Source organism: Sceloporus occidentalis, unplaced genomic scaffold (genome assembly GCF_023333645.1).
Source record: "Sceloporus occidentalis isolate IW3139 unplaced genomic scaffold, rSceOcc1.0.p SCAF_140, whole genome shotgun sequence".
In the NCBI taxonomy this organism is placed as follows: Eukaryota; Metazoa; Chordata; class Lepidosauria; order Squamata; family Phrynosomatidae; genus Sceloporus; species Sceloporus occidentalis.
The window spans coordinates 2,531,979-2,559,127 of record NW_028317120.1 but is presented as its reverse complement, the minus strand read 5'-3'; the positions used below and the strand labels follow the sequence as shown (position 1 = coordinate 2,559,127).

The 27,149-nt window shown below is 54.9% G+C and overlaps 1 protein-coding gene and 2 non-coding genes across 3 annotated transcripts; all 3 read left to right on the top strand.

The window, feature by feature from the left end:
* The first annotated feature begins 976 nt into the window (after positions 1-976).
* Positions 977-5,969, top strand: LOC149281059 (retinol dehydrogenase 11-like). Its single transcript, XM_089499842.1, has 6 exons — positions 977-1,133; positions 2,853-3,092; positions 3,342-3,431; positions 3,792-3,983; positions 4,799-4,908; positions 5,775-5,969. The coding sequence occupies exons 1-6, from the start codon at positions 977-979 to the stop codon at positions 5,967-5,969; spliced, it is 984 nt and encodes a 327-aa protein (XP_089355968.1).
* An 18,094-nt stretch (positions 5,970-24,063) lies between these two features.
* Positions 24,064-24,199, top strand: LOC149281058 (small nucleolar RNA SNORA51). Its single transcript, XR_016278088.1, has one exon. It is a non-coding gene; the product is annotated as a small nucleolar RNA SNORA51 (small nucleolar RNA).
* Positions 24,200-26,009: 1,810 nt separating this feature from the next.
* LOC149281057 (small nucleolar RNA SNORD57) lies at positions 26,010-26,080 on the top strand. The gene has a single exon (XR_016278087.1). It is a non-coding gene; the product is annotated as a small nucleolar RNA SNORD57 (small nucleolar RNA).
* Positions 26,081-27,149: the final 1,069 nt, after the last annotated feature.

Sequence of the window (27,149 nt, the reverse complement as noted above, 5' to 3'; positions counted from 1 at the left end):
AGACGCTCCACGGCGGCCCCTGCGCGATAGCAAGCGCTTCCCGGGGGAGGCTGCCGGGCTTCAGGTAGTCGCAGGGAGCGACCGCCCAGCTGAGGTTCTTTTCAATAAAAGTCAGCGTGTCTGAGCACAAGATGTTTTCCGTTTCATTCCCGAGCGAGCGCCCCCTACAGGGAGACGATGTGCTGCGCCCTGCGCCGTACTGTGCTGACGCCCCTTAGCGTGGCCCCGGGGGGGGGGGACCCACTGCGCTCCGGGGGGTTCACTCCGTGTATGGGAAGAAAACCCACCAATGGAAATGATTCGGGGTCCAGCGCTGTGAACGTGCGGACGCCCAGCAGATATGTCACGGCCGCCGCGTGATGTAATATTAATCGTATTACATAATATTGTATAAGCTCTGGAAGCCTCAGAGGTCTCTTTGTCATCCGCGGGGCAATGCCCCGGGGGTCAGTAACGGGCCCTTTCTCTGCCTCGTGGACACGTCCGCGACCCCAGCCATGAATCTCCTATCAATAACCTTCATTAGGGCGAAAACATCCAAAAACAGGGAAAATGGAATCATTTAACTCCTTCCAGAGACCCGCTCCTGTCCAATCCCGCTGCCGCGCATGCACCTCACCATAAAGACTGGCCACGCCCCGCCCCCCTCCCCTAAATCCCACTGTGGACCCCTGAGACAGTGAGGTGGAGTGACTCCCTCCTTAGTGAATACGCCCCAGGGCTTATCAGTACGCTGCAGATGTTTCTGGGGTCAGAACTCAAAGGCAAATATTCAGTGATAAGCCAGGAATGCCCCGCCTGGCAGGGAAATAACCCCAGGGGGGCAAAACTTTCCTAAAGTGCCCCACGTGGGAAAGCAACTAGCAGGACAGGTTCCTGTGCGGCTGGGGGCGGCGGGCTCTAGGACCCAGCAGGCTCCACCGCCGAGGCGCGGTATTTAGGTGCTGGTGCACTTTGTGCCGGAGGTAGTGCACACATGGAGTTACCCTCTGCCCTCGGCCACCCCGGCTGGTTCTTTACTGCCCTCCTTCTGGCCGTTATCCTGCGGCTTCAGAGAAAAGGCAGCTGGACCCCCCGAAAATGCCGCGCCGACCTGACCGGGAAAACGGCCATAGTGACCGGGGCCAACACAGGTGAGCCTAGATCGCAAGCTCCCGGGGTCAGGAGGAGACGGAGTCGCCCTTACTGGCTGACTGAAGCATAATAGATTGCAAGCTCCCGGGGTCAGGAGGAGATGGAGCAGCCCTTACTGGCTGACTGAAGCGTAATAGATTGCAAGCTCCCGGGGTCAGGAGGAGACAGAGTAGCCCTTACCGGCTGTCTGCTCAGATGGGTGAGACCGTGAGCGTGAGACGGAGTGAGAGCGGCTCCTCACTGTGCGAGACCAAGAGCGTGAGACGGAGTGAGAGCGGCTCCTCGCTGTGTGAGACCGAGAGCGTGAGACGGAGTGAGAGCAGCTCCTCGCTGTGTGAGACGGAGTGAGAGCGGCTCCTCGCTGTGTGAGACGGAGTGAGAGCAGCTCCTCGCTGTGCGAGACCAAGAGCGTGAGACGGAGTGAGAGCGGCTCCTCGCTGTGTGAGACCGAGAGCGTGAGACGGAGTGAGAGCGGCTCCTCGCTGTGTGAGACGGAGTGAGAGCAGCTCCTCGCTGTGCGAGACCAAGAGCGTGAGACGGAGTGAGAGCGGCTCCTCGCTGTGTGAGACCGAGAGCGTGAGACGGAGTGAGAGCAGCTCCTCGCTGTGTGAGACGGAGTGAGAGCGGCTCCTCGCTGTGTGAGACGGAGTGAGAGCGGCTCCTCGCTGTGTGAGACGGAGTGAGAGCGGCTCCTCGCTGTGTGAGACGGAGTGAGAGCGGCTCCTCGCTGTGTGAGACCGAGAGCGTGAGACGGAGTGAGAGCGGCTCCTCGCTGTGTGAGACGGAGTGAGAGCGGATCCTCGCTGTGTGAGACGGAGTGAGAGCGGCTCCTCGCTGTGTGAGACGGAGTGAGAGCGGATCCTCGCTGTGTGAGACGGAGTGAGAGCGGCTCCTCGCTGTGTGAGACGGAGTGAGAGCGGCTCCTCGCTGTGTGAGACGGAGTGAGAGCGGCTCCTCGCTGTGTGAGACTGAGAGCGTGAGACGGAGTGAGAGCGGCTCCTCGCTGTGTGAGACAGAGTGAGAGCGGCTCCTCGCTGTGTGAGACGGAGTGAGAGCGGCTCCTCGCTGTGTGAGACGGAGTGAGAGCGGCTCCTCGCTGTGTGAGACGGAGTGAGAGCGGCTCCTCGCTGTGTGAGACGGAGTGAGAGCGGCTCCTCGCTGTGTGAGACCGAGAGCGTGAGATGGAGTGAGAGCGGCTCCTCGTTGTGTGAGACGGAGTGAGAGCGGCTCCTTGCTGTGTGAGACCGAGAGCGTGAGATGGAGTGAGAGCGGCTCCTCGTTGTGTGAGACGGAGTGAGAGCGGCTCCTCGCTGTGTGAGACCGAGAGCGTGAGATGGAGTGAGAGCGGCTCCTCGTTGTGTGAGACGGAGTGAGAGCGGCTCCTTGCTGTGTGAGACCGAGAGCGTGAGATGGAGTGAGAGCGGCTCCTCGTTGTGTGAGACGGAGTGAGAGCGGCTCCTCGCTGTGTGAGACCGAGAGCGTGAGATGGAGTGAGAGCGGCTCCTCGTTGTGTGAGACGGAGTGAGAGCGGCTCCTTGCTGTGTGAGACCGAGAGCGTGAGATGGAGTGAGAGCGGCTCCTCGTTGTGTGAGACGGAGTGAGAGCGGCTCCTTGCTGTGTGAGACTGAGAGCGTGAGACGGAGTGAGAGCGGCTCCTCGCTGTGTGAGACGGAGTGAGAGCGGCTCCTCGCTGTGTTGTGACCCTCTGATCTGGAAAGGTATCGGGAAGAGCGTAGCCATGGATCTGGCCCGGAGGAACGCGCGGGTGATCCTTGCCTGCCGCAGTAGAGAGCGAGGACAGAAGGCCGTGGAGGAGGTTCGAGAGGCCACGGGGAACCAGAAGGTGTCTCTGGGGATCCTGGACACCAGCAGCCTGCCCTCGATCCGAGCCTTCGCCCAACGGACCCTGCTGGAGGAGAAGAGGCTGGACATCCTGATCAACAACGCTGGCGCGTCAGGTACCTTGCTTACTGCCACACCGGGGGCACCGGGCGTCTACACCGCGGATCTACTCACCGGATCCACAGCTGCACTATATATAGTGCAATCACATTCCGTAGCGCCGTACAATGGGTAAACAGGACATAAGAAGCAGTGCGTGGTAGGGGATCCACCACCGCTTCGCAGACTCCCGGCGTGTCCCGTGTCCCCCTGGGTCTCTGCGTGACGTCCTCGCCCCGGGGTCACCTACCATTTCATTATTTCAGGGCTGCCACATTCCATGACTGCGGATGGACTGGAGAACACCTTCGCCACCAATCACCTGGGGCCGTTCCTGCTCACTAACCTGCTACTGGGTGAGTACCGGGAGCCTGGAAGGGGCTGTCGCTAACCGGTATCCAGCTGGATAATCCGCTCGTCCTTCCCTGAGGGGCAAAACCCGTCATAATAACCCTGAAACGCACATGGGCCTTCGGTGCACCTTGGAAGAGGGTATTATGTGGTGCCTCTGCCCCCCATGCTGAGGGAGTCTCACCATTAATTGGGTAGATTGGTCATTATCACATGGTACGATATTCCGTGACCCCACCGACGACACTAGTCCACTCACCCCAGGTTGTCGCAGGGGTTTGCCACGGACCACCAACGACTGGAGAGGCCACGAGCCTCAATGGCTTTCTCCTCTTCCTTGGGCGTAACGTGTCTCTTTCCCGCAGATCTCATGAAGCGCTCTGCCCCAAGCCGCATAGTCTTTGTCTCGTCCTTCATCCACAGCAAGGGGGTAATAAACCCAAGACACCTGAAGGGGGAAGATCTCCAGAGCTTACATATCAGTGAATATTACAGCAGCACCAAGCTGATGAACCTGGTGTGCGCCAACGAGCTGGCCAGGAGGCTGCAGGGAACCGGTGAGTGGGGCAGGAAGGGAGGCAGCCCAGGGTCCCAAAGGGCAAACACAGGGAGCATGGCGTGGAAAGCAAGAAAAGGGTAGCCCGTTCACCAAAACTGGCTCCCAGGGCCACAGAGAATCAGGACATGGGGCCCGATCCTTTTCCCAACTACAACTACTTTTGGGCAAGTGTCGGACCGAATGGGAAGACCATGCGCCACGTCCTGCCCTTCAGTACTACAGACTTAGTATAAACCGTAGGAGCCCCCAAGCCTCTGCCAACCTGGAAGAAGACAGGTAGGCCATTGGGCCAATGCCCAGGGGCCCCAGGACAGGAGTAATAGGAGGGGTTCCACCATAGTGGTCTCCTGACCACGAGCAGCCTGTCTCACCGCTGCGTCTCATCTTTGCGTCTGTTGCCATAAATTGTCCGGTTCCATTTCAGGGAGAGCCGGGGTATAAATCACATTCTATGCATATAAAATAAACGTAATCTTATAAAGTGCCCCGGAATGGGTAAAAATATGGGTTTTAGAATAGAGTGTCCCTGAGGATCTGAATATTACTCGTTAGTCACCGACGATCAGTTGGAGTCTTCCCCAAACTTCAGAAAATGCATCCCAAAGTCACTCACAGCGCGGGGCCCCAACGCGCTTCACACATTCAATGACTCGTTTATCCCGTCTCAGTCCGGAGCCAGACTCACTGGTGGGAAATCACTTGGTAAAACGCTTGGTATCAGCCTGAGGTCCGTCCCCAACTCGGTTTAAGGAACCTGACATCCTCACCAAAAAATGAACCCTAATATGAAGTGTCTTCTGGTTCTTCGTCCAGGAGTGACGGTCACCAGCCTGAACCCCGGCGTGGTGGTAACCGAGGCCATGAGGAACTACAATATCGTTATGAGATTCATCTTTCACCTTCTGGGCTTCTTCTTCTTCAAGGTAAACCCGGATTCACTGGGACTGGGGAGGGCAAGTGGCACAAATACCGGGGATGGTCGGGTGACGCAGTCAATGGAAGGGACATATCCAGAGTTCACGGTGGGAGAGGATCCGTACGCAGGGTTCCAGGTGGGAGATATTCTGTACGCAGGGTTCCAGATGGGAGATATTCTGTACACGGGGTTCCAGATGGGAGATATTCTGTACACGGGGTTCCAGATGGGAGATATTCTGTACACGGGGTTCCAGATGGGAGATATTCTGTACACGGGGTTCCAGATGGGAGATATTCTGTACACGGGGTTCCAGATGGGAGATATTCTGTACACGGGGTTCCAGATGGGAGATATTCTGTACACGGGGTTCCAGATGGGAGATATTCTGTACACGGGGTTCCAGATGGGAGATATTCTGTACACGGGGTTCCAGATGGGAGATATTCTGTACACGGGGTTCTAGATGGGAGATATTCTGTACATGGGGTTCCAGATGGGAGATATTCTGTACACGGGGTTCCAGATGGGAGATATTCTGTACACAGGGTTCTAGATGGGAGATATTCTGTACATGGGGTTCCAGATGGGAGATATTCTGTACACGGGGTTCCAGATGGGAGATATTCTGTACACGGGGTTCTAGATGGGAGATATTCTGTACACAGGGTTCTAGATGGGAGATATTCTGTACACGGGGTTCCAGAAATGTAAAATATTGGTCTTTCATGTAAGGGAAACCCAGCGGGGTGATCAGTTCTGGGGAAGGACCTGAACCTCCTGGGTCTAGACCAGAACACACAGAACGCCATCAGACGTCTCCCTGCACATTTTATGTAGAAGAATCCCTTTTTCTCCGTTTTCTGCCCTTAGTCCGCCGAGGAAGGGGCTGCCAGCACCATATTCTGCGCTGTGTCCGAGGAGGCCGAAGGAATGACGGGAAAGTACGTGGATAGCGACTGCACGGTGGTGCTGCCCGCCGAGAACGCGCGCGATCCGGATGTGGCCAAGAAGCTGTGGGAGGCCTGTGAGTCGGCCACGGGACTGGACGGCCGTGAAGGACAGTGACCGGGGCCGGCCTTCGGTGTGCAGGCGCCCTGTGCGGACTACTTCTCTGGCGCCCCCCTCGACAAAAATGAAAGGGAGAAAATCTTGTAACAAACAACTAGTTTTAATTAGAGATTATTTATGTGCAAACAAGTGCAATAATATATAACTGGAAACAATAATGTACCTTAAATACATTAAATTAAACATTTTCCCATTAAATATTCAAAAAATTGGACCCTAGGCATATATTTTAACCTCATCAGTTAATTTCTTATCCTCCCCTAACCAAAAACCAGCAAATTCAAACTCTTCCTGATTAAAAGGCCGATTATCTTTTACATGCAGATTAAGATTTGGACAAATCCACAATTCGCTTGCCCCAAACGTAGGCCAAAATACGGCAGGAGGTAGTATAGGTTGTTGGGGCCGTTATTACTCATCTTTTCCTTACTCTTTCCAATTCTCCCATCCCTTTAACATCAACCCCAACGGACTATCGGGCGGGATGTCTAGCGGAGAATTGTTATTCGACTGAATTATTCCCATGGTGTAGGGTCGTATTTGGTCTCACGCGTGCTTTAAGCTACGTGCGTCCGTCTCCCTCGCTGGAGTATGGAACTCCGCACTCGCTTCGCATGTCAGATACGTCTCACTCACAGACCCGAAGCATAACACCCATCCGACCACCAAGGTGATACTTCATACCGGTAGTCACTTTTCTTACCTTGGCTCGCGCTCGAGGTTGCCTGATCGCTGCTCTCCTGTAACTGTATCAGTTCGTTTGGTCCGTAGTCTCGGGATCCTTTGTCATTCGAGGCACCCCGCTCACCACGGAGCCGAAGAAGAAATCAGCAGGACGCGTCTTCCTCGGACTACATGGAAAATGTGAATGTCTTCGATGACTGGATCCCGGACGAGCCCCCATCTGTTATCCGTAGAGCTGTATAAGAAAATATCCGGACAAAACAAATGAAGTGATAGTAGAATTTATTATATGATCTTGCGAGAATGGGCGACCGTACCTAAAATACGAGTAGGCACACACCTTAGCGTGCGGCTGGTTTTTATTACCCTACTCCCGAACGCAGCAGCCCTCCTCTGAGACCCCATTTGACAGAATCAACAGAGTTTACAGCCTAACCCCTAAACAGAATACATTAGAATATCATTGTACCCGCCTTTCACTACTACTACAGTGCCCAGTCTCCTCTTATCTGTGTAAATGCCCATATATGGTCTTATTAGCAAAACAAATTTCGCTAAAATCTACTGTGCTTCTGCAAACTGCTGACTGCTGAATACAGAACCACAAAGGTAAAGCGTCATCTGAAAATATGCCGTTATCTGCCGGAAGCCACTGGTACCTCTTTGCTCTTCTTCTTGCTAAAGCCGTTTCTCTACGCATTACTATTAACCCATTATATCCTTTTTAACATATGTTTCATCTCTCACATGGGGAGACATGAATTTATTTATTCTCTCACACATTCACACAATTCATCCACACATTAATCATTAACTCTCTCAATCATTCACACAATTCATCCACACATTACTTCATTCATTATCTTACTCATTCTCACTCTTTCTTTCAAGATTCTCACTACCCCCCCTTTCTCATGATCTCTTCCCCCTTCTCACAATCTACCCACTTCCCCCCTACTCACTGTCTACCCCCTTTACTACCCTTCTCACTATCTCCCCCCTCTCGCCCCCTTCTTACTATCTACCCCCCCTTTGCAGTTCACTTACCCTGGTGAAGTCCTGTGGCGCAAGGCCTCAGTCTCGCTGTCCCGTCCCGGCGCGCACAGCTTCACCGATGAGCGTTGGGATAGTCCCTGGCTTTGGTGATGGGACGGCTGCCTGGCGCCCCTGCTGCCATGGCACCCTGTGCGACCACACAGCTCGCACATCCCTAAGGCCGGCCTTGACAGTGACCACGGCTCTAACTCAGAAATGTCATCGGTATCTCTGAATTATTACTTCATACCTGTAACCCCTCCCATTACTCAAAATAACCCTCCTTGTAACCCCTCCTATTACTTATATAACCCTGCCTATAGCCCCTCCCATCACTCATATAACCCTCCGTGTAACCCCCCTATTACTCCATATAGCCCTCCCCAGTGCTGTATCTGCTGCGAGGCAGACAAGGCAACTGTCTTGGGCGGTACATTTCAGGGAGGCGACAAGAAACACCGCCCTAAACCCCCATCAAATGCCCTCACAGCAGTTACTGCTTCCCAGCCCCTCCCTGCAGTCACATTGACGATTGGCCCCTTTCTGCTTCCCAGGGGCAGTTATGGTTAATGGGGGTCTTTAGGGTTAATTTAGGGGAAGTTAAGGTTGATGGGGTCTTTTGGGTTAATTTAGGGGCAGTTATGGTTGATGGGGTCTTTTGGGTTAATTTAGGGGCAGTTATGGTTAATGGGGTGTTTAGGGTTAATTTAGGGGCAGTTATGGTTAGGAGTGGGCCAATTTTAGATAAGGGGGTGCCCCAGTTTAGTCTTGCCTAGGGCAGCACAAAGCCAAAATACACCACTGGCCCTCCCTATACTTCATATACCCCTCCTTGTAACCCCTCCTATTACTCCATATACCCGCACTATTACCCGGATACCCCTCTGTGTAACCCCTATTACTCGATATACCCTTGCCTATACCCGCTCTATTGCCCTGTATACCCCTCTGTGTAACCCCTCCTATTACTCCATATACCCCTCCCTTTACCTGGTCTATTGCCCCATATACCCCTCTGTGTTACCCCTCCTATTACTCCATATACCCCTCCCTATACCTGCTTTATTGCCCCGTATACCCCTCTGTGTAACCTCTCCTATTACTCCATATGCCCGCTCTATTGCCCCGTATACCCCCCTGTGTAACCTCTCCTATTACTCCATATACCCGCTCTATTGCCCCGTATACCCTCCTGTGTAACCTCTCCTATTACTCCATATACCCACTCTATTGCCCCGTATACCCCTCTGTGTAACCTCTCCTATTACTCCATATACCTGATCTATTGCCCCCCGTATACCCCCCTGTGTAACCTCTCCTATTACTCCATATACCTGCTCTATTGCCCCGTATACCCCCCTGTGTAACCTCTCCTATTACTCCATATACCTGCTCTATTGCCCCGTATACCCCTCTTTGTAACCTCTCCTATTACTCCATATACCTGCTCTATTGCCCCGTATACCCCCCTGTGTAACCTCTCCTATTACTCCATATACCTGCTCTATTGCCCCGTATACCCCCCTGTGTAACCTCTCCTATTACTCCATATACCTGCTCTATTGCCCCGTATACCCCGGTGTAACCTCTCCTATTACTCCATATACCTGCTCTATTGCCCCGTATACCCCCCTGTGTAACCTCTCCTATTACTCCATATACCTGCTCTATTGCCCCGTATACCCCCCTGTGTAACCCCTTGTCCCTGTTGGATTTTGTTTGTGTTACAAGAAACAGAATGTGGAAAATGTCAGATAATGTTTGGAAATGATTCCTTCTGAAAGCAATGACTCCTGGAACAAACCAGTGGCCCCGTGGCCCCTCTATGTTATTAAACTCTCTTGTCTCAATGCACCCATATTTGTGTTGCGGTTCTTTGCAATAGAGTCTCTCACCTACCTGCTGAAAGGGGGCTGGACCTTATCAGAAGAGCCCATAAATCTGCCCCCGAGAACCCAAATGATGTTGTTTAATTGGTGGACTCATACACCCCATTATATTAGCGTATTAAGTATGTGGCATGCGGTCACTGGTCCATGTGCTCCATATTAGCCAATAATATTCTAGAATAAATATAAAAGTGAGCTTTCGTATTACAGGAAGCTGGATAAAGAAACTGTCAGGGACGGGGTCCGCACAGACGACTGTAATGACCCAGAGCGCCCAAAGATGGTGTTCATTAGGTATTGCGCAGTGGCGGAATCGGACAGGGCCTGGTGCAGGGTGACTGCCCGGGTGGGCATCTAGGGTTATGTTGCCACATACCAGGGCCCTGACATAGCAGCAGGAGGGGAGAGAGAGACGGGGCCGATCTGCCGGCAGACTCTGGGTTTCTAGGTGTTGTAGAGTGACTTCCTGCTACAGGTAGTAAAGTGTTAACTGGTCGGCGACAGAATAACGAGAGTCTAATTAACAATCAATTTACTATGAAAACGCAACATTTTTGTCAAATTACTGCATAAAGCTTTCTGTATAAAGTGCTGCTTCTGTATTAGTGCTCCATTTAACCCTTTCCTTCCCTGGGGGGCGCACCCCACCACTTCACTGCCAGTTTATCAGAACGCCGAGACCGGCCTTTTGGGCTTTTTCCTGAAGTCTGTGGTGGTCTCTCCGTGTGACATCCTGGCAGTGGGACAGATCCAGGACCTTTAACCCCTTCAGTCTCAGTAACGCTGACGCCCCGGCTGCCGACACCAGACTCCGACGCAGCGAAACCTCCTTCAGCTTCGGGAACAGAGGAGGAGAAACGAGAGCGAAGGCGGTCTGGAACACCAGATCCAAGTTACACGAGACCCCCACGAGAGACAGGCTCTCCAGCTCAGGGCTGCCGCGCAGGACAGACACCAAGGAGCCCCCCAGGCTGTGCTGGAGGTGTGGGGGCCACGCTTCCCCCTCTTCCATGAGCAGACTGAAGCTCTTCAGCCGAGGCAGAGGGATGGTATCCTCGTCCCATGGAGGGAGTTCTGCCTCGTTCTGAGGCCAGGTCCGGCGGCTCGGGGCGAGATGACCCTGAAAGGTGTGGAGATCAGAGCAGAGGGAGAGCAGCGTGGAGAGCGAGTCCTCCTCACCCCACACCAAGTTCTGAATAGAGAGGAAACGCAGCCTCCTGGCCACACCGCCCAGTGGGGCCAACAGCTCCTCCAGGCTCCTGGTGGGGTGTTCGGGGCAGTGCAGCGTGAGGCGGCTCAGGGACGGCCATTGCATGAGGCTCCAAACCGGCCCGGCCTGGCCCCCGAGGGAGATGGTAACGTCTTCCACCCCTGGGCACAGACACCCCAACAAGGACACGTCCGGCTCCTCCAGGTCTTCGAGCTTCTTCAGGGGCAGGACCAAGCCCACCACGCCCTTCCCTCTGCGTCCCGCCCTCTGCTCCTGGGGGGCGTGGCTTGGTAAATCCGTGACACCGTTCGGTAGACTCTCCTTCGCTGTCCGGGTGCGGGCCACCTCAGCCAGTGAAGGGAAGCCATCGGGCGATCTTCCCGCACAGCCGAACCTTTGTCCATGGAGGAGGCGTAGAGCGTGGGGGAGGAGAGGGTGAGAAAGGAGCTCCAGTCTGGGTAGGGCCAGCAGCAGGAAGGTCAGCGCATGCACCCACTCCTCCGGGCAATTCTGTGATATCACATCCCGTACCAGAAGCCCCTGCAGGGCCTGGCCGCGGAAAGAGCCCTCTTTACAGTTGTACCCCAGGCTGAGCAGGGATGATGGGGTCACCTTCCTGCAGCGGGACACGTCCAGCTCGCGGAGTCTCTGGCAGCGAGAGCCCACGGCGGACAGCACGAGAGCGTCACACTGAGTGTCCGACAGGCAGAGCTTGACAAGACGAGGCAATCCTTCAACCAGCAGAGTCAGGGACGGGGCGCCTACACGGTGGCAGGAGTGCAAATCCAGAGATGTGAGGGACTGGAAAGGAAGCGGGGAGTTATTACTGGGGAGGAAAAAACAGCAGAGAACGGAGCACAGGTCAGGGTCAGAGGGTGCTTTACAGAGAAGGAATATAGAGAGTCAGACCATGGTATATGGGGATGGTATATATATATATATATATATATATAGGGTCAGGTGGCGGTATACGGGGAGTTGTATAAACAGTGCGGCAGTGTGGTACAGAGGGCTGTATAGATGGTGAGGATCAGACTGTGGGTTAGGGGGGGTTATACAGGGTCAGGTGTGTTAGGGATATTAATGAGACAAAATAGGCAAAACCAATATTTCGTCACACACACACAAAATAACGACGCTACCAAACATTGCAGTACCACATCCACAATATTAATTTAAGGAGATACCCTATATTTTATCTCCGATCCTAAATTCTTTCAGATCGCCGAAAATTATAATTCAAATTAGATATATATCGCCACGATAGTCAATCAAAAATATTTATTTATTGTGAATACAATTTATAAAATCTATATATGAGTCACACAGTGCATGATATAAAACACAACGTTCTTAAAACATGTCAAAAATGAATCAATTCAAATACAGTATATTATCGATAGTTATCAATATGAATTAGTACTTTATGAGTCTAACACACAATTAATTTCCAGTCCACTCAGCAACCAAAAATTGATAATAATCCGGGCAGTAATAAAGATATCACTATTTCTCTTATATTAGTTTAACTAATATGACAAATTATAATAATTTAATTGTGTCTAAGAGTATTAGTGAAGTTCCTAATAGATGCAAATAATGTCAAACTTCATCTACAGGTAAAAATACCTTTTCATTATTGTTATTATCACGGGTTATAAGCTGCAGTCTCACAAGCCGTCATATACAATAATGCAATATAGTACTTCCCAGAAACAGGGAATTCTATATGAAGAAGACAAAATTCATCTCTATTCAGAATAATAAAACAATTATATTTACCACCACTTGTTGCTGTGGTCCCACCGGTCCTTGTAGAAATTAATCCAAGTTCATTGGCAAGAAATTAAGTGTAAAAGAATATCACTTTCTACAAATTATATAGGTTAGAACTCCAAGTAACTCTAAGAGTGAAATATGGTGCCAGAATCTTAAGATTCCAATTCTCTGGGGTAAATTTGGTGAATAAGTCCGTCAGGGTCTGTCTATTGCAGGGTCCGATCTTTAAGCTTTTAAAGACAGGGCTTATTATCATAGCCTCCACCTCTTGATTGGAATTCTCCAATCATAACGGTGGGTTTTACCCATTATAATTAGGATTTCTACTCATATTTACACCGTTGTAATTTCTTAATTTACCTGTGAGAGACGCTCTGGTCTAAGAATTAACTTAAAACCGTTACATATGTGTTTGGAATTTATCCTTGGTCACCCTTATCGCCAGGTGTTACCTCCTAGATAGTAACTCAGGCCTTGGTACTCTTCCCATGTATCCCCCATTCCAAGTTACATTTCTAAAGATATGCAGCGTCTACTCCTTAACTTTCTCATGGAAGATAACATTAATTGTATCATACATACGCTGAAACATCATTATACATGAATACTCCTTTGTTCTCTATTATAGAGGGAACAAAGACAAAAAGAAATAATCACTACATGATTAAGTAAAATAAAATGGCTCTGACTCCATTTTGTGTAAAATCACAGAATATAGAAATACATGTTTTCTGTGATAAAATATCTGACAGGTGGGACGGTACAGAGGGGTGTATATGGTCAGGCAGTATGCAGAGGAGTGTTGATAGGGTCAGGTGGCGTACGGCGCATTATACGGTGGGACAGTGTACTCACCTTACAGCGCATGCTCACTAACTGAGCGATCGTGTTGTTAACGAGTCCTGCGCATGGTCGCAGGCTGAGCTGGGTGAGGTGAGGCTGGAGGAGGAGGTGGAGGGCGGCTCGGGTCAGCTTGTGAGAGTCTCCTAGTATCTTAATCAGCTCCTGCACCATGTTCCCTGCTGCGGGGAAGGGGAAACGGGGTTACACACACACACCACTGGCCCCGTAGTGCAACGTTTCAGTGCGGGCTTTTATTGCTCTATTAAACTCTACCATCTCTACTGGGGGGCTGTTCCACTTATCTACCACCCCCCTCAGTAAAGTTACATGTCAGCCTTTGACCTGTTGTCCTTTAAACTTCCCTCCTGTCCTTTATCCCTTTATGTATTTCAATGTCTCTCTCCCATCCCCTCTCTCTCTCTCTTCCCTCCCCCTCCCCTCTCTTCTCTCCCATCCCCTCTCTCTCTTCTCTCCCATCCCTTCTCTCTCTTCTCTCCCCATCCCCTCTCTCTTCTCTCCCCATCCCCCTCTTTCTTCTCTCCCCATCCCCTCTCTCTCTTCCCTCCCCTCTCTCTTCTCTCCCCATCCCCTCTCTCTCTTCCCTCCCATCCCCTCTCTCTCTTCCCTCCCCTCTCTCTTCTCTCCCCATCCCCTCTCTCTCTTCCCTCCCATCCCCTCTCTCTCTTATCTCCCCATCCCCTCTCTCTCTTATCTCCCCATCCCCTCTCTCTCTTATCTCCCCATCCCCTCTCTCTCGTCCTCTCTTGCTCTTCTCTCTCCTTCAGTCCCCAGCATGAGGACATCACCTTTCAGCGGTATCTTAGTCCTGCGTGCTCCTTCCTCCTCTCCCCGGCTCTCCCTGTCCTGCGTGCTCCTTCCTCCTCTCCCGGCTCTCTGTCCTGCGTGCTCCTTCCTCCTCTCCCCAGCTCTCCCTGTCCTGCGTGCTCCTACCTCCTCTCCCCGGCTCTCCCTGTTCTGCGTGCTCCTTCCTCCTCTCCCCGGCTCTCCCTGTCCTGCATGCTCCTTCCTCCTCTCCCCGGCCCTCTGTCCTGCGTGCTCCCTCCTCCTCTCCCCAGCTCTCCCTGTCCTGCGTGCTCCTTCCTCCTCTCCCCGGCTCCCTGTCCTGCGTGCTCCTTCCTCCTCTCCCGGCTCTCTGTCCTGCGTGCTCCTTCCTCCTCTCCCCAGCTCTCCCTGTCCTGCGTGCTCCTACCTCCTCTCCCCGGCTCTCCCTGTTCTGCGTGCTCCTTCCTCCTCTCCCCGGCTCTCCCTGTCCTGCATGCTCCTTCCTCCTCTCCCCGGCCCTCTGTCCTGCGTGCTCCCTCCTCCTCTCCCCAGCGCTCCCTGTCCTGCGTGCTCCTTCCTCCTCTCCCCGGCTCCCTGTCCTGCGTGCTCCTTCCTCCTCTCCCCGGCTCTCTGTCCTGCGTGCTCCTTCCTCCTCTCCCTGGCTCTCTGTCCTGTGTGCTCCTTCCTCCTCTCCCTGGCTCTCTGTCCTGCGTGCTCCTTCCTCCTCTCCCCGGCTCTCTGTCCTGCGTGCTCCTTCCTCCTCTCCCTGGCTCTCTGTCCTGCGTGCTCCTTCCTCCTCTCCCCACTCTCTCTGTCCTGCATGCTCCCTCCTCCTCTCCCCAGCTCTCCCTGTCCTGCGTGCTCCTTCCTCCTCTCCCCGGCTCTCTGTCCTGTGTGCTCCTTCCTCCTCTCCCTGGCTCTCTGTCCTGCGTGCTCCTTCCTCCTCTCCCCAGCTCTCTGTCCTGCGTGCTCCTTCCTCCTCTCCCTGGCTCTCTGTCCTGCGTGCTCCTTCCTCCTCTCCCCACTCTCTCTGTCCTGCGTGCTCCTTCCTCCTCTCCCCGGCTCTCCCTGTTCTGCGTGCTCCTTCCTCCTCTCCCTGGCTCTCTGTCCTGCGTGCTCCTTCCTCCTCTCCCTGGCTCTCTGTCCTGCGTGCTCCTTCCTCTTCTCCCCACTCTCTCTGTCCTGCGTGCTCCTTCCTCCTCTCCCCGGCTCTCCCTGTCCTGCGTGCTCCTTCCTCCTCCCCACGGCACTCACCTAGCTGATTGAACGGCCCCTCTATGTACATGAACATGTGCTCCTCCATGTACTTATCCGTATAATCTGCCAGCCACACGCTATGCATGTTCCCTGCGATGTTCTGCAGACAGATGCTGGTGAGGCTGTCCGGTAACCTACTCTGCGCCATCGTCCTGGAGTGCGAAAAACACGCGAGCACGGGATTTACATACAAAGCAGCCATGCCTGACCAGTCCTGATAACGCATCATCCCCTACATTACATACACACCCGCAGCTGCCTGACCAGTCCTGATAACGCAGTCACATCCCCTACATTACATACACACCCGCCGCTGTCTGACCAGTCCTGATAACGCAGTCACATCCCCTACATTACATACAGACCCGACGCTGTCTGACCAGTCCTGATAACGCAGTCACTTCCCCTACATTACATACAGACCCGCCGCTGTCTGACCAGTCCTGATAACGCAGTCACATCCCCTACATTATATACAGACCCGCCGCTGTCTGACCAGTCCTGATAACGCATCATCCCCTACATTACATACACACCCGCCGCTGCCTGACCAGTCCTGATAACGCAGTCACATCCCCTACATTACATACACACCCGCCGCTGTCTGACCAGTCCTGATAACGCAGTCACATCCCCTACATTACATACAGACCTGCGCTGTCTGACCAGTACTGATAACGCAGTCACATCCCCTACATTACATACAGACCCGCCGCTGTCTGACCAGTCCTGATAACGCAGTCACATCCCCTACATTACATACAGACCCGCCGCTGTCTGACCAGTCCTGATAACGCAGTCACATCCCCTACATTACATACAGACCCGCGCTGTCTGACCAGTCCTGATAACCCAGTCACACCCCCTACATTACATACAGACCCGCCGCTGTCTGACCAGTCCTGATAACGCAGTCACATCCCCTACATTACATACAGACCCGCTGCTGTCTGACCAGTCCTGATAACGCAGTCACTTCCCCTACATTACATACAGACCCGCCGGTGTCTGACCAGTCCTGATAACTCAGTCACATCCACTACATTACATACAGACCCGCCGCTGTCTGACCAGTCCTGATAACCCAGTCACATCCACTACATTACATACAGACCCGCCGCTGTCTGACCAGTCCTGATAACCCAGTCACATCCACTACATTACATACAGACCCGCCGCTGTCTGACCAGTCCTGATAATGCAGTCACATCCCCTACATTACATACAGACCCGCCGCTGTCTGACCAGTCCTGATAACGCAGTCACATCCCCTACATTACATACACACCCGCCGCTGTCTGACCAGTCCTGATAACGCAGTCACATCCCCTACATTACATACAGACCCGCCACTGTCTGACCAGTCCTGATAACGCATCATCCCCTACATTACATACACACCCGCCGCTGCCTGACCAGTCCTGATAACGCAGTCACATCCCCTACATTACATACACACCCGCCGCTGTCTGACCAGTCCTGATAACGCAGTCACATCCCCTACATTACATACAGACCCGCTGCTGTCTGACCAGTCCTGATAACGCAGTCACTTCCCCTACATTACATACAGACCCGCCGGTGTCTGACCAGTCCTGATAACTCAGTCACATCCACTACATTACATACAGACCCGCCGCTGTCTGACCAGTCCTGATAACCCAGTCACATCCACTACATTACATACAGACCCGCCGCTGTCTGACCAGTCCTGATAACCCAGTCACATCCACTACATTACATACAGACCCGCCGCTGTCTGACCAGTCCTGATAATGCAGTCACATCCCCTACATTACATACAGACCCGCCGCTGTCTGACCAGTCCTGATAACGCAGTCACATCCCCTACATTACATACAGACCCGGCGCAGTCTGACCAGTCCTGATAACTCAGTCACATCCACTACATTACATACAGACCTGCCGCTGTATGACCAGTCCTGATAACGCAGTCACATCCCCTACATTACATACACACCCGCCGCTGTCTGACCAGTCCTGATAACGCAGTCACATCCCTTACATTACATACAGACCCGCCGCTGTCTGACCAGTCCTGATAGTGCAGTCACATCCCGTACACTACATACAGACCCGTGCTGTCTCTGTACTCTCTCCCATAAGTGTCTCAGTGACTCTCCCCGAAGCAGTCTGCCCTAATGCCTCCCTCCCTGTACCACTTCTTAAAGGCACAGTACCCCATATCACTCGGGGGGGCCTCTCTCTTACACTCAGATTTCTCTCTCCTGTCTGCTTCCGCTTCTCTCTCTCTCCCCTCTCACTTCCTGCAGTGTCTGGGACTCCACCTTTCCCCAGTGGGAGTGAAACTATATTATAGGAGATGACAGCACTCCGGCCCAACCCCAAACCACCGCCCTGAGAAGGCACTTCCTCGAGTGATTAAGTGGGACATCAACTCCTTAACTCTCAGGTAGTCCGGGCCCTGACCGACTCCCCGGTACTCCGGGCCCTGACCGACTCCCCGGCACAACGGGCCCTGACCGACTCTCCGGCACTCCGGGCCCTGACCGACTCTCCGGGCCCTGACCGACTCCCCGGCACTCCGGGCCCTGACCGACTCTCCGGCACTCCGGGCCCTGACCGACTCTCCGGCACTCCGGGCCCTGACCGACTCTCCGGCACTCCGGGCCCTGACCGACTCCCCGTACTCCGGGCCCTGACCTACTCTCCGGGCCCTGACCGACTCCCCGGCACAACGGGCCCTGACCGACTCTCCGGGCCCTGACCGACTCCCCGGCACTCCGGGCCCTGACCGACTCCCCGGCACAACGGGCCCTGACCGACTCTCCGGGCCCTGACCGACTCTCCGGCACTCCGGGCCCTGACCGACTCCCCGGTACTCCGGGCCCTGACCTACTCTCCGGGCCCTGACCGACTCCCCGGCACAACGGGCCCTGACCGACTCTCCGGGCCCTGACCGACTCCCCGGCACTCCGGGCCCTGACCGACTCCCCGGCACTCCGGGCCCTGACCGACTCCCCGGCACTCCGGACGAACGCCCTGCTGTGTATTTGCCACTTTGGAAAATCAGTGTCTTGCTATGGTTTGGACCTTGAAATAAACTACAGCCGTACCTATATGGGTTACCGTGACTACCGATCACAGCCCCCTACACTGGTTACACAGGGTGGCTGCGACACACGGGACACTTCTCAGATGGAACCTAGTTCTCCAGCAATATGAGTTTACAATACAGCACAAAAAGGGGGTACACATGGCAACGCCGATGGTCCATCACGCCAAGGGGAGGATCCCACCTAATACGCAAGGTAGACACATGTCAAGACAACGTGTGTAGTACATACATGGACTAGCTACCTTTTAGAGGTGGTATGGTCAATTTCAGCATGAGAGGATTAATTCCATTGAATAGGCATGCGGTGCGAAAAGGTCTTATAACATGAATTCCTCTTTTGAAGCTGGGACTCCAACCAAGGCCCTCTACAAGGTGTGAAATGTTACAAAGACTGCGCGACTTAACGCTGTTTAGAAGGAATTGTGGAGTCCGTGGTATTCAGTCATAAGCAGCGAGTATGACTTCATAATTTACAGGAAATTCGTAAATGCAAGAATTATCGCCGTGGCAACACAGGAGAGAGAATAAAATCAAAATGACCAATTCTGACTGATATGGTTCCACAGCACAAGGGGGAGTCACTTATGGTGAGGAGGGCCCTGCTCAAACTACCGACAGCTCGGCCTGTCCCGGCCACCACGGACTTACCGACAGCTCAGCCTGTCCCGGCCACCACGGACTTACCGACAGCTCAGCCTGTCCCGGGCCACCACAGACTTACCGACAGCTCGGCCTGTCCCGGCCACCACGGACTTACCGACAGCGCAGCCTGTCCCGGCCACCACGGATTTACCGACAGCTCAGCCTGTCCCGGCCACCACGGACTTACCGACAGCTCGGCCTGTCCCGGCCACCACGGACCTACCGACAGCTCGGCCTGTCCCGGCCACCACGGACTTACCGACAGCGCAGCCTGTCCCTGCCACCACGGACGTACCGACAGCTCGGCCTGTCCCGGCCACCACGGACTTACCGACAGCTCGGCCTGTCCCGGCCACCACGGACTTACCGACAGCCCGGCCTGTCCCGACCTCCACGACTTACAGACAGCTCGGCCTGTCCTGACCTCCATGACTTACGGACAGCACGGCCTGTCCCGGCCACCACGGACTTACAGACAGCCCGGCCTGTCCCGGCCACCACGGACTTACCGACAGCTCGGCCTGTCCCGGCCACCACGGACTTACCGACAGCTCGGCCTGTCCCGGCCACCACGGACCTACCGACAGCTCGGCCTGTCCCGGCCACCACGGACTTACCGACAGCTCGGCCTGTCCCGGCCACCACGGACTTACCGACAGCTCGGCCTGTCCCGGCCACCACGGACTTACCGACAGCTCGGCCTGTCCCGACCTCCACGACTTACAGACAGCTCGGCCTGTCCCGACCTCCACGACTTACTGACAGCCCGGCCTGTCCCGACCTCCACGACTTACAGACAGCTCGGCCTGTCCCGACCTCCACGACTTACGGACAGCACGGCCTGTCCCGGCCACCACGGACTTACCGACAGCCCGGCCTGTCCCGGCCACCACGGACTTAACGACAGCCCGGCCTGTCCCGACCTCCACGTCTTACCGACAGCTGAGCCTGTCCCGACCTCCACGACTTACCGACAGCTCAGCCTGTCCCGACCTCCACGACTTACCGCCAGCTCGGCCTGTCCCGGCCACCACGGACTTACCGACAGCACGGCCTGTCCCGGCGACCACGGACTTACCGACAGCCCGGCCACCACGGACTTACCGACAGCCCGGCCTGTCCCGACCTCCACGGACTTACCGACAGCCCGGCCTGTCCCGACCTCCATGTCTTACAGACAGCTGAGCCTGTCCCGACCTCCACGACTTACCGACAGCTCAGCCTGTCCCGACCTCCACGACTTACCGCCAGCTCGGCCTGTCCCGGCCACCACGGACTTACCGACAGCTCGGCCGGTCCCGACCTCCACGACTTACAGACAGCTCGGCCTGTCCCGGCCACCACGGACTTACCGACAGCTCGGCCTGTCCCGGCCACCACGGACTTACCGACAGCTTGGCCAGTCCCGGCCGCCACAGAATTACCAACAGCTCGGCCTGACATCCCAATGCAGTCCTCCACTACCAACTTCTACCCTCAGCCAATCGAGATGCCGGGGCAGAGCTTGGTAGGTGGAGAGTCACTCAAACTGGGGGCATTTCTATGCATGGGCAGAATTCCATACACTAGAAATTGAAATCCTGCTGAGATCTATCTCTGTCCTGAAAATCCGGACTGTCCAGTCTAAAGCGGGACAGTTGGGAGGCATACATCTGTTCAGACCCCTGTGTGGATGCGCAGAAAATGCTCCTATTAATTTCTAGGGGGACACTTTCCTGCCGCTGATTGGCTACTTCAAGCAACCAATCAATGGCAAGAAAAGTTGGACCTTGAAAGAGGGCAGTTGCTTTCAGGCAAGGGCCTTATTTCTGAAGCAGCGGTGCCACGGGGGCCTGCCGGGGGCCGGGTACCAGAGTGCCAAGAGCCTCAGACCTCGAGCTCTGCCAGCAACAGGCGTTACCGGCGCCTCGTAGCGCGAGATCACATGACCCGCCTGACCCATCACACTGATATAGCGCCAGCAGGCTCTGTAGCGCTGTACAGAGCCTGCACAGTATTGCCCCTGATGAAGCAGACAGGACATTAGTGCTTCGCTATCTGCCTCCTGTGACTCACTAACCGGCCACTAAAAAGGCCACGCTTACAGCACCCGCGTCACGTACACCATTAACACCAAATGACAACAACGGAGCAGTCACCATGGAAACCAGCGGAATTTCCGTGCCAGCTGAGAAATAATCCCCCGGGCACCTGCTCTGCTGGGTGGCGGAGACGGTTTTACCCCTGAACGGGGATCCTGCTATGTGAACTGTTACCCACCACGCGGGCTCCTACGGCAAATAAAGCAGCAGTCCCGCCCGTGTATGTACCGCGCATTGAAGCGCGTGTCACTCGGACTCCGATGCATTTCCTGTCATGTGCATGCAGGGAAATGCACCGGGCTCCAAACAACATTCACTCCAATCCGCATGTACACGAAAACATGATGAAGAGACCTCTGAGGCTCAAAGTGCTCACGTGACTTCACTTCTTACTCTATAATCGTTGGCCACGTGCTTTTTTATTACGGCCTCCGAATAATCATAGAGACGTCTACCAGTCGGCCTCTCGCCGGAAGCGCCCTCTGCGCAGTGAGCACGTGTTAGGCTTTCAGGTCCTCCGATGTACCATAGAGAGCACACCCTGGGGCGCGTGGACAGGAAGCCTCTAGTTCTCACTCTCTGTAGCCGCGCGGCTATTGGCTGTGCATGATGGGCGTGGCCTGTCTTTCGTCTGTCATTGGCTGTTCTGGTTAGGCGGGACCGTCTCGTGGTGTGGCTCAGGACTGCGGGCGCACTGAGCTCAGTCTGTTTGCGACACGCGGGAGGGAGACATGGTGAGTGTGTGCTGTGTGCGCATTCGGCCTGACCGAAAGGTTATTCGGTGCGTTCCACAGGAGAGTCCCCGTGCGGGCCGAGGACCTTGTCCCGCCTCGTACTGCGTCGCAGCCGGCCCCGAGTTATGGCGTCATAGCCAGTAGTCGGGTTGTAACGCCGCGTGACTGTCCCCCAGCTCACCGGCCCCGTTATCTGCAGTTACCCGGCGAGGCATCGTCCTCTGGGGCCCTCTGCCCTAAATCCGCAGCAGATCTCCTGCCCCTGGTAGCGTGTATGGAAGACCGCGTTGAGATTCAATGTATCGCCGTCATATTCCGCTGTGCCGTACAGTGAGCTGCGTTACAGAGCTGGCTATCTGTACCGGGATTCTGGTTCCGCGTGCGGTTCCCTGTATTGAGGCCAGATGTGTGGCGCGGGGGGGCGCCGCGGTTACGCGTGCTAAGGTCGATGTGTGGCGCTGCGTTCCCGTCGGGCCGCTCCGCGTTTTTTGTAACGCGCTCTTCCTCCTTACCAGGTTCTGCTCCACGTGCTGTTTGAACATGCCGCCGGCTATGCGCTGTTTGCCGTTAAGGAGGTGGAGGAGATCGGGATGCTGCTCCCGCAGGTGAGGCTCTTTGGGGTCCCTGGTGGGGGGGCGATGCGCTGTGATGTGTTCAGAATCTGTCAATCCACTGAGTAAAGTGATGACATCACTCACTGTCCTGAGCGCAGGTGCTGGGGGTAATGCCGCGGAGTAATACCGGGTTGCAGGTGCCGGTGCCTGCCGGTGTGTTTACATTGGCTGAGGATGACTCGTGCTCCTCTCTCCAGCCCCTGTACTGCAAGTCCTGTGATTCTCTGCCTGGATGGCTGAGTATTGGGGTTTCCGCGGGTCCGTTGTGTCTGGTGGTAACTCTGCGCTTCTCTCGCCTTCGTTCTCTGCAGGTGGAGGAGAGTCTCCTAAACATTGCCAAGTTTAACGGCATCGTGAAGCTCGCCGCCTTCCTGCCCTTCAAGTCGGCCCAAAGTGCCTTGGAGAATGTGAACGCTATCTCTGAGGGTAAGGCTGATGGGGGAGGGGACGGGCTCCGCGCCAGGGGCCACAGATCTGCGCCGTGTCTCTGCCGGGTGTCGTGATGTGTAACTAATCTGTCAATCCACTGAATGCGGTGATGTCAGCTTGTATGTTACTGAGCACCTCGGTGTCGTTCCCAGAACATGGGCTGTAATCGGCGCATGTTATGTCATCGCTTGCTTCACTCCTGATCATGATGTCACAGGTTGGTGGGAGGCACAAGCCCCACCCAGCTTCGGATTTGCTTTGCCCCCCAGAGTATGAATGTAACGTTGCTGCCGTGTGCTGTTGCCATCTGCTGGCGGCCTCTGGTGTTACACAGAGGGGGGGTGTTTGCAGTTCTTGGATGACGTGCCTTTTAACTCTTTGCTGCCCTGTCTCGTGGCGGTTTTGGTGACTGTAGTGCATTTCTTTTGGCCCCCAGGGGTCCTGCACGAGGAACTCAAGCTGTTCCTGGAGACTCACATGCCGGCCAAGAGGAAGAAGGCGCTGCTGGGTGTAGGAGATCCCAAGATTGGAGCCGCCGTCCAGGAGGAGCTGAAAATGGCATGTCAGACGGGTGGCGTGGTGGCCGAGATCCTGCGAGGTGAGACTGGGGGTCCGCTGCGAGGGTCTGGCGGCAGACATGCTGCTTCTGGGTTATTAACGCATCTTTCCTGCAGGAATCCGGCTGCACTTCCACTCACTGGTGAAGGGTCTCACCGCTCAGTCGGCCTCCAAGGCGCAGCTGGGACTCGGCCATAGTTACTCCCGAGCCAAGGTGAAGTTCAACGTCAACAGGGTGGACAACATGATCATTCAGTCCATCAGCTTGTTGGACCAGCTGGACAAGGACATCAACACCTTCTCCATGAGAGTCAGGTGAGCGACCGTCATCCTCATCATCCAATGGGGAAGGAAGCTTGGGTTTGGTTTCGTGGGGTAGTACTTAATAGATATAGCGGCGTCATATTCCGCAGCGCTGCACGCATGAAACGCCGTCCAGCCGATGTGTGCTGCTCCCTCCCGATGCTTACCACAGGCAGTGCTGCTCCCTCCCACTGCCTGTACAGAAAGCGGAGGCAGAGAAACGTCTCCGAATACACCACAGCGGGGCCGCCCGTGGCCGTGCTGTTTTGTTACCGGCGAGACAGTTAAATGCCCCCTTTGCTTGCCCCTTATGACGTCTGTGCGGGGTCACTCACCACGGCTCTTCCCGCAGGGAGTGGTACGGCTATCACTTCCCGGAGCTGATAAAGATCGTGTCTGATAACTTCACGTACTGCCGCCTGGCCAAGTTCATCGGGAACCGCAAGGAGCTGAGCGAGGAAAAGCTGGAGGAGATGGAAGAGATCGCGATGGACGGCGCCAAGGCCCAGGCCATCCTCGAGGCGTCACGCTCATCCATGGGTACGTTCTGCTCTGTGGGGGAGGGGAGGCCGTGCTCACGGGGGGGCATTCTGTGTCTTGGGGGACCCCCGTTCTGACTGCCCCTTCCCCCGCAGGGATGGACATCTCTCCCATTGACCTGATTAATATCGAGAGCTTCTCGAGCCGCGTCATCTCGCTGTCCGAGTACCGGAAGGGTCTGCAGGAATATCTCCGCTCCAAGATGAACCAGGTGGCGCCCAGCCTGTCGGCGCTCATCGGTGAAGTGGTGAGTGACGTGCGGCGGAGGAACATGCGGTGCTGGGGGTGATGGGAGTTGCAACCCCCGGGGTTTCCAGACGGCGTGTTTCCCACCTCTTCAGCGGTTATGGAAATTAACCCCTTGTGTATTTCCATGCCCAATCTGCATGCTGATACGTTCACATCTATTGGCCAGATTTACTGAGGGGGCGGGGCTTGACAGTTTACGTTATTTTTCCTGGAATTCATGGGGATGTTGCTGGTTTTCCATCTCGTTGGCCGTCTGGGTAAAGCGTGTCTCTGCTCCGCAGGTCGGCGCGCGTCTCATCTCCCACGCCGGCAGCCTGACAAACCTCGCCAAGTACCCGGCGTCCACGGTGCAGATCCTCGGCGCGGAGAAAGCCCTGTTCAGGTACATCTGCCGGGTGGTTGTGGTGATGGCAGCTTACTGGGCGCCCCAGTTTGACACGCGCTGCCAGGTCTCTGGTCCGGTGCCGTGTGGGTGATAACGCCGGGCCCCGGAGTCTGAACAACCACCGTGTTCCTGTATGACTGGTCAGCCGCTCAGGTCAGAAATGTGAGGGTCCGGGGGGAGGTGGGTCTTTGGTGTCTCCTCTGGGGTGGAATAAGCATACAATAGAGCGTCGTGTGAACCACAAATCATCAGCGCCCCCCCCCCCCCTTATTCGCTCCCTTCCTCCCCGTTTAATCTGAATCCATGAATCCCATTGCAGGGCTCTGAAGACCAGAGGAAACACTCCCAAGTACGGCTTAATCTTCCACTCGACGTTCATTGGCCGAGCGGCTGCCAAGAACAAGGGCCGCATCTCCCGCTACCTGGCCAACAAGTGCACCATCGCCTCTCGGATAGACTGCTTCTCGGGTGAGTGGGCCGGTCGGGCCGGTTCTGGCCTCCAGCTCTTCGCCGTGATGTGTAATATTTTTCGTCAACAGTATCACACCGGTGTGTATGTTGACAGCCATTCTCTGAGCGAAGCTGCGCCCCCAGAGCCCCCTCTTTGTGTACCAAGTGCCATTCTGGCTTAGCGTGATGTGATTTATTCCCTGTTGCAGAGTTCCCCACCAGCGTGTTTGGAGACAAGCTCCGGGAGCAGGTGGAGGAGAGGCTGTCTTTCTATGAAACGGGTGACGCTCCTCGCAAGAACCTGGATGTGATGAAGGAAGCCCTGGTGGAGGTGAGTGGGCTTCTCTCGGCCCCCGCTCGGTGGGCTCGTGGTGCACCCCGCAACAGGTGTCTGGGTGACAGTGGGCTTGTGGTGTACCCCACAGCAGGGGTCTGGGTGGCGATGGGCTCCTGTTGTACCCCGTGGCGCTTTTGGAGGTGATGTAAGTTGCAACCTCCTGACTGAAATCATGGAGGAAAAAACTGATTTAATGAGGCTGATCCGACAAGCGGCATGTTTGGGGTAAATGGGGGGGGGGGGGTTTGCTGCCCTCTGAGCAGATGGTCTTTTAACCCCCTTGACTCCTCATTCCAGGCCACTGAAGTTGTGTCTGAGTTGAAGAGGAAGCAGGAGAAGAGGGAAAAGAAGAAAAAGAAGCGCGAGAAGAGGCGTCTGGAGGCTCTGGCTGCTGCCGAGGAGGAAGAGGCTGAGGAGCGGACCCCCAAAAAAAGCAAGAAGAATGCCGAGGTGAGGCCCGGGCCCAGCTCCCTGTCACCTTATATTCCACAGCGTGCCGGCCGTCTATTGGCAGAAATCCTTCCCTGGGGGAGTAAATATAATGAGGGGGTCCAATTGCCCCAGCTGTTTGGGTGTGACGAGCTGTCATGTCTCTCTAGGTGCAAGAATCTGGGAAAAAGAAGAAAAAGCAGGAATCCGAGCCAGAGGTCTCTGAGAACGGGTTAGAGGAAGAAGAGGCTCCGTCCAAAAAGAAGAAGAAGAGGTCCGTCCCGGAAGAGGCTCCCTCAACGAAGAAGAAGAAAAAATCCAAAGTGGAGGAGGAGTCATCGTGAGCAGGCCCTGGGGCCCCGTCCCATGGACTGATAAGACTGTGCTGTTAAACAGACATTTCATTATTTTAACTTTTTTTTTTTTGTACAGACTGAGGGTCCGGGCTGCCCGCCGGGTGGAAAGGGCATTTCACCATTAAATTTGTTTTCTATTAAATGCCACTGAAGGGCTGTTGTGTTTATCGGTGGGTGCTGCAGCTGTGGCCGGTATTGATTAGCCTGTCTGGTTAGCAATTGCCCCGGCTTCCTCTGGTATCGGCCGAGGAGGCGTTTAAATGCCGTGGGGGAGGGTACTCGGCTGGGCGCTGTATGGTGGGGGAGAGGGGCAGCAGCATCGCTGATGTCATACGGCGGTGTGCTGGATCACTTCCTCTCGTGATTGGATTCCTGGGCAGGGAGGTGTAACTAAGGGCGGATGTTCTTTGCTTCCTGTGACTTTCACAGCCACTGAAACTCTCTAATCCCTGTTCTTTATATAAGTGGGCGGGGCCGGGTCTCGCCCGCT